Source organism: Bidens hawaiensis, unplaced genomic scaffold (genome assembly GCF_021521415.1).
Source record: "Bidens hawaiensis isolate Kalapana, Puna unplaced genomic scaffold, B.hawaiensis_p1.1 tig00000097_1, whole genome shotgun sequence".
In the NCBI taxonomy this organism is placed as follows: Eukaryota; Viridiplantae; Streptophyta; class Magnoliopsida; order Asterales; family Asteraceae; genus Bidens; species Bidens hawaiensis.
The window spans coordinates 4,032,816-4,040,107 of NW_027491017.1; the positions used below are offsets into that span (position 1 = coordinate 4,032,816).

The 7,292-nt window shown below is 38.9% G+C and overlaps 1 protein-coding gene across 1 annotated transcript; it reads left to right on the top strand.

The window, feature by feature from the left end:
• Window positions 1-2,788: 2,788 nt before the first annotated feature.
• On the top strand, window positions 2,789-6,144 carry LOC143562818 (F-box protein SKIP23-like). Its single transcript, XM_077050541.1, has 2 exons — window positions 2,789-3,949; window positions 5,755-6,144. Exons 1-2 carry the CDS (start codon window positions 2,795-2,797, stop codon window positions 5,779-5,781), a joined length of 1,182 nt encoding a protein of 393 aa, XP_076906656.1. The 5' UTR covers window positions 2,789-2,794; the 3' UTR covers window positions 5,782-6,144.
• The last annotated feature ends 1,148 nt before the right edge of the window (window positions 6,145-7,292 follow it).

Here is a 7,292-nt window from a genome sequence, read left to right on the forward strand (position 1 = left end):
CGGCGGAGTGGTGACTCGCGGGCGCGCATGCATGGCGGAGAGTTGCGTGGGCATGCATGGCGGCGAGTCTTTTGCGCAAAACCCACATGGTGGTTTCCGCGGTGGTTTCCACGGGCGCTTACGCATGTCGGCGGAATGGTGACCCGCTGGCGAGCATGCATGGTGGCCGTCTTCTGCGCAAAACCCACATGGTGGTTTCCGCGGAGTGAGAATTCGCGGGCACGCGTGCATGGCGGCGAAAGTCTCCGTAATCTGACTGTAATTTTAAACCTAAAATCCAGGTCTGTAATCCGGATCTAGATCTGTAAATCAGATCTAGATAGATCTGAAGCTCGGAGCGGAGAGAATTTAAAACCATCACAGATCCGGAGGCTTGATCATCCGAATCTGGCAGTTTCTTTTTTGGATCTACAAATCCTTTTCAGCTTCATTTTTGCACAGATCTGGAAGCCTCTTTTAGATTTATGGATCTTTTTGAGCTTTAATAGAACAAGTCTTGAAGCCTCTTTCTGTAAACTTCCAGATCTGGGTTTTTCTTGGGCGAGATCTGAGAACCGAGACAAAAATCGAAGGGTAGTTCGTTGCCCTCCCACGGATGGCGCCAATGTCGAAACATGAAATAAATCTGACCTGATCAATGACGATGTTTCCACGGATGTCGAGATGAACGAACCACGTCTTGATCTTCTTCTCCGGTTGCTTGAGATCTGCAATGGCTTTTTGGGGGTGTGGAGGTGACTGCTAAGAAATCTCGAGAATCTCTTGTTTACAGACACAAAAATGATATCATGGCAGCTCTTACTGAGCATCCCCCCTTAATAAGGAGGTGGAGACCTCCTTATATAGAGAGCCTCATGGCCACCATCATGGTACCCTAATGGGCCTAGCCCAGTTAGGGTTACCTCCACAAAACCCCCTCGGCCCAATAACATTGTATTAGTCCATATAATAAAATAAGCCAAACATAATAAATTTAGGGTCGTAAAACCGGGTTTAGTACCATACCCCTACAAGTTTTAATACATTAAATGAACATAAGTAACCAATATGATTATTTTTATCAAAAAAAAAAAAGTCTGATAAAATTACAAAGATTGTGTTAAGACTTAAGACCAATAATATAAAATAGACGACGGCGCCTAACGAATCATTTGTCTTGTATGTTTAAGTAGTCTAAAAAAATCAATGTAACATTTAAATAAAAGAAACTAAACATGAACACTTATTTAATGTTTTTAAATGTTGATATAGTCCCTTAAAACCAGATAATTAAAACCAGATAATGTCGTAATAATGTAAAATTTAGAACTCATATATAATTTAAAACAAAAGAATGAATTTCTATTTTTTTGTTAAGATTTTTATTCATAAATCATATGTAAACAAATAAAAAACAAGATTTTGAAGACAATACATATAAGAAGGTATTAAAATCCTAAACCAGGTGCTCGGTTTATGGTCCGACCAGTCCAACTTAGACATGTATGAATCAGGTTTAAAGCCAAACCAGTCTGAGTTTGATTAAAGCATGGTTAAAACTGGTTTAGAATAAACCGAATCAAGTTGGAAATAGGTTTGGAGTCGAACAAGTTTGGGCCTGATTTGGTCTACTTTTAATCAAGTCAATTTGGATTGGGTTGTGAGAAAGAGCGGTTTTCATAAACTTTTTAATGAGCGTTACGAACTTAACTAGAGTAACTAAAATTTACTTTTTAGTTAATACTTTAAAACATAGATAACACCATAAATTGAAAACCTTTGAAACGAAATACAAGTCTTTGTATTGTTTTTTTGAGATTTATTTTTTTATTCGTCGGCTCGTCATCATATGATTTATCTTCGCTACCAGAGCCCTAGCTATTGCGTAGGTACTCATCGAATGCTGTTTTTTCGTCAATCATTGGCGCCGTCAATCTACCTTCCACCTTGTCCTTTATTTCTCGGCTTGATATTCCATTTTGCCTTTCAAGTGAAAATATATGTTGTATACTTGTATTTGTTGCAAAGCATCCAAGTAATCCTTCATGCAAATGGACATCTCTACGACAGGAAGAACTAGTCTTGTTCTTCGTACGTGTTGTTGAAGTGATTGGATGAGAACCTTTCTTCAATCACCAGATCCACTATTTGCTCCCGAACCATATTGAACTTATGTCCATCATTTCCCATTGAAATTTGACCTTAAGCAATACTTAAACATAATATGGTTTTTTAAAGTGATGTTTGCATCTTTTTCAAAAAAAATCACCACAATAGTTGCAACGAGCTTTGTTCATACCAAGGTTCATTTCACATAAATCTAAATGTTTTCAAACATATTGGTTTCTTTTGTTAATGAGGATTCGAACCATCCTCTTGCTTTGAGACTGAGTGGCACAACTTATTACTCGGTTTTATTACTTGATTGATGCACATCTTATTGCTTTAAATAAATAAATAAATAAATAAAAAAAAGTTGTAATATAAAATGTAAAATCATACAACCAAAATTGGACACAACTCATTATATGGAAAATATAAAAAATAACTAAAATGAGAAGAAAGATTCTAAAAACGACCCTTCCTTTTGTCAAAATCCTAAAATGACCCGTCCAAAATCCATCGTCACGATGAGATTCAACGTTGAATGAGATGACGATGAAGTTTTGAAGCCACATGCCACCTTCTCATTCAACCTTGAATCTCATTGTGATGTTGGATTATTAGATCAACATTAATCTAATCCTCCTCGTCGTTGTTCCTAATTAGAATATTTTGTTCCATCATCATCATCAGTTGGTTTATCCCAATTGGAATGGCGGAGTGGTCCCAACTCCCTCGGGAACTCGTGGACCTGATCTCCACCCAGCTCCTCTCGGAGACGGACCTCCAACGCTTCCGCTCCGTCTGCTCCTCCTGGCGTTCCTCCGTCCAACCGTTGAACTCACGATTCCCAATTCTCCCGAACGCAGGAATCTCAGACACCACATGGGGATTCTATCTATCCAAAAGAACAATCTTTCGACTCTCTTTACCCCATGGTAATAATAATTGGCTCATCAAGGTCGAACGAGACAACCCCCTCAAAACCCATTTCATGAACCCCTTAACCGGATCAGAATTCCTCACCCCTCTACCAGATTTCCCCAGATCTTTAAACCTATTGAATTTCAGGCTTCAGGAGCTCGCCCAGGAGTACGCCCTGCAGTATATCTGCTACCGCCCCAACGCCAACTCCATCGGGGATTCCGTTTCCCTTTACATGGAAAAGGTCGCCTTCTGCGCCCACGCCTTCCTCCTCCTCACCATTCACGTCTCCGGGAAGCTCGCCGTCTTGCGCAACGGGGAGCGCAGGTGGACTATCATCAATGATCTCCCCTCGCCCTACGACGATGTCGTCTACTTCGGGGGTCAGTTTTACGCCGTGGATAGCACGGGCCGGACGGTGGCCGTGGACGTCAACAACGCCTCCGTCGAGGTTGTCGCGGGGTCCGTTTTCGGTGGGGATAAGAAGTTTTTGGTGGAGAGTGATGGGGAGTTGTTTATGGTTGACAAGTACTTGAGTGTGGGCCCGGATAATGAGATGGATTATGACGATGAGAATTACGAGTTTTATGAGGATTTCGATTGTTTTATGAGCGAGCGGACGGTGAAGCTCGTGGTTTACAAGCTGGAGAAGGAAGGAGAGGAGTGGAGGTGGGTCGAGGTGAAGAGTTTGGGTGATAGGATGTTGTTTCTGGGGGATAATTGCGGGTTTTCGGCCTCGGCGTTGGAGTTTCCGGGGTGTAAGGGGAATTGCGTGTTTTTTACGGGGCAGAATAGGGAGGATGATGGGCTGGTTAAGAGTAGAGGTGTCGGTGTGTTTGATTTGGAGAGTGGGAGTATTGGGGCGGTGGCGAATGATTCGGGGTACTCGCAGTTGTTTTGGCCGCCGCCTCGTTGGCTGCATTCGGATCCTTTAAACTTGGAAGTAAGTTTTTCATTTTTGATTATGTTAATGTTGTTTTGGGTTTGCTTGTGTGGTGATGCTTTTGATGAATGAGTTAGAACATTGTTATTATTTAGCTTTGATTAACTTGTGTAGTGTATGTTATGACTTATGACCTATGTTTGAGCTTTGATCTTACATGAATATGCCTAGTTTGAGTAAGTGTGTGATTTCAAGGTTATTGTTGGAATTTGAATGATTGGGTTTAGTTAATATGATACGCAAGTTTGGATAATGCTTACTTGCTTAGTCTTTATCTTGGTAAGTCGATAATCAGTTTTCTTGTGGTACCTGCTTCCCCAAGTCTTGTTATTCTAGATTACCGGTATATAAGAGTTATAACGAGGGATTGGTTGCATCAAAATGAAAAAGACTTTCATTTTTTTAATACTGTATATATAACATACTTATATTTTGATGCAATAAAAGTTCTGAACATACTATTATTATACGCTTGGACGTATATAGAGACTAAGCAGTTAATGCGGAAAAATATCGGATGTCGGTCTGCTTATCGTGTTGTGATATCGGTTTTTTTAATATTATGCCGAATTTATATATATAGCAGTTTATCACTAACAATTCAGTATACTACTATACTCTTCTACTATTTACATATTATCCTTTAGCAACTTGCAAAACACTAACGATTGTAGCAAGTAGGAACTGATTGAGACTCAAAGCACTAACATTAAACACTAAAAGCTGAAAATTAAGACTTAAAACACTAATATCGGGAATATTGGTGATATATCGGTCAAATATCTGTCAATATCGGCGATATTATTGGTACCGGTATTCTGACCGATATTTCACATGAGAACCGATACCCGATATCGATTGCATAGTTAGAGAGTGGAAACAAATGGGAAAAACTAGCAATCGGTATATCTCTGAAATATCTCTGAAATATGCCTTTCTATAGCTTGTATGGTTGTGCCTAGACATAAAAAAGGTATGTCATGCTTTTAATGGTTGTACATTGAGATAAGGTACATCATGCTTTTTATGGTTGCACATAATGTGTGTTAGTTCAGTTGTACATAGAGATAAAAGAAAAGGTCATGTGTGCCCTTAGTTTTGTCATGCTTGGTTTTAAAAAGCGTTTTATCGCTTCAATGCGTTTTGTTTCAAAACGCTTATGGCCAATGCGTGCACAATTGCCTATCACGTATACGGCGTGTTTTTGTAATAAAATTTAAAATGTATTAAAAAGTTATATACAGATAATATTTTAAATTATTAACTTTTAAACACTAAAATATATGATACTTTTGTCATCTTTTGTCGGACTTTTCAATCGATGGTCAAATTTGTTCTTCAATCAGATTTGAAAATTCAGGCCATTGCAACCAATGGTCTAATTTGTTAAAATATGGTCAAATGCTTAAAAGCCTCGAATCAAACCACATCACATTTGATCGCATCGTATGCGCATTATGGAATCTCATCAGTCATCACTTTGCTGCAGTCGATGCGATCTCATAACCCCATTGTGCGAATCACATATTATGCTTAATGCTTACATTCATGAGTGGTGGTAGGATTTTTTAACAAGATGAGATTGAAATTTGATGGATATGATGCATGAATTGAATGGTAGTTATCTAATTTCCTAAAACTATACAGACCGCTCAAAGATATTATAGCTAACGTTGATAGGGTTGTTCTGTTTCCTATGACATGATCTTGTATAAAATTATGAAAACTAAGAAGAGTTTTAGTCTGGTTGCAAATTTTGTTTTTGTAAACATGTGTAACCACTTGTCGGTCATATGAATTTGCAGGATGGATTGGATCATCTTAACATCTAATCAGATTCAGACAAGAATACACACACTGACTTTAAAGTGTACATATACTCTGTGTGGCTCGTGATCTCTTCTGCTATTTGTTGCTGCTTAAACCTGCGCGTTCAAATTTCGTTTTATCGAAGTAAATTTCATGGTTGCCTTTTATTTTTTTCTTTTAATAATAATAATAATTCATCTGTCACTCAGTTGTATGTTGATACTGGTTGATTATGGCTATATTATTACATTGCTTTCATCTGTTGGTTTTGGGTTCAAGAAAATTTCAAATGTTGTCGGTACGGGTTGTAATTCTAAGCGTTGACCCAAACCAGACTTCAGTTTGTTCTTATTGAATAAAGATTGATTTGTTTTTGAGTTTGAATTCATGGGCTTTGCATTAGAATTTTGTTTGCTAAGATGGTCTTATGTGGAGGTGCACAAAAAAGAGTAATGTCTAACCTGACAACACCACCCGACCTGGATATGAACGAATGCATATATTTGTTAAAACATGACGGGGACTAGAGGTGCACAAACTGTCTTTTTTTAACCTATAGCAGTTCTGGTTTTAAACCGATCTGGCTTCAAGTCAAAGCAGTCAACAGATTCATATAAAACAGTCCACAGATTCATATAAATCGGTTAGAAGTTTTGGAACCCCGTAACTGATGAAACCGGTTGGGGTCGGTTCCAAACCGGCTTGCCTTGAATCGATTCCAAATGGGTTTGCAGCTGTGAATATAAAAAAAAAGAATTGCAGAGACAGATGTAATAAGGAGCAGCACTATGGCTTATGTTTGATGTCAGACAACACCGATTACGTGGGTTCTCAATCCGGAGTCTGTGTTGTCCGGCATCAAACACAAGTCGCAGTGCTTCCAAATCACAGGGGCTTGCTCGGTTTCGATTATCCTTGAATCGATTCCAAATCGGTTTGCAGCTGCGAATATAAAAAAAAAAGAATTGCAGACAGATGTAATAAGGAGCAGCACTATGGCTTATGTTTGATGTCAGACAACACCGATTACGTGGGTTCTCAATCCGGAGTCTGTGTTGTCCGGCATCAAACACAAGTCGTAGTGCTTCCAAATCACAGGGGCTTGCTCGGTTTCGATTATCATAACTATATCGTTGTGGTTTTGGCCATTGTGAATTTGTAGCTTGGAGGTTAGAAACTTGAAGAATTGAACGTTCTCTTGAGAATTCATGTTGGTTCAATGGTTTATAACATTCATGATATATTTATGCTATATTTTAGGGGTAAATTTGTCCCAAAAATTTCAAAATTCCTAAACGTTATTAGACAGATGGAAACCCGTTCCAGACATTATTTTTACCCGAAACCCGACCCGAGAAAACACGTACCCGAACCCGAACTAACCCGACCCGAAAAACCCGAACCCGAGAAAAGACTAACCCGAACCCGAACCGAAGTAATTCGGGTTGGTTCTCGTGTTTGATTTATAAGTTTTGGGTCAACCCGAATAACCCGAATAAACTTTTAGTTTTGAAATTAAATATATTTTTAGGTA

Excerpts from the sequence above, each read along its gene's own strand:
- LOC143562818 (XM_077050541.1), top strand. The coding sequence starts at position 2,795 with ATGGCGGAGTGGTCCCAACTCCCTCGGGAACTCGTGGACCTGATCTCC. Across the intron at positions 3,950-5,754 it reads CGGATCCTTTAAACTTGGAA|GATGGATTGGATCATCTTAA; the intron begins GTAAGTTTTTCA and ends ATGAATTTGCAG.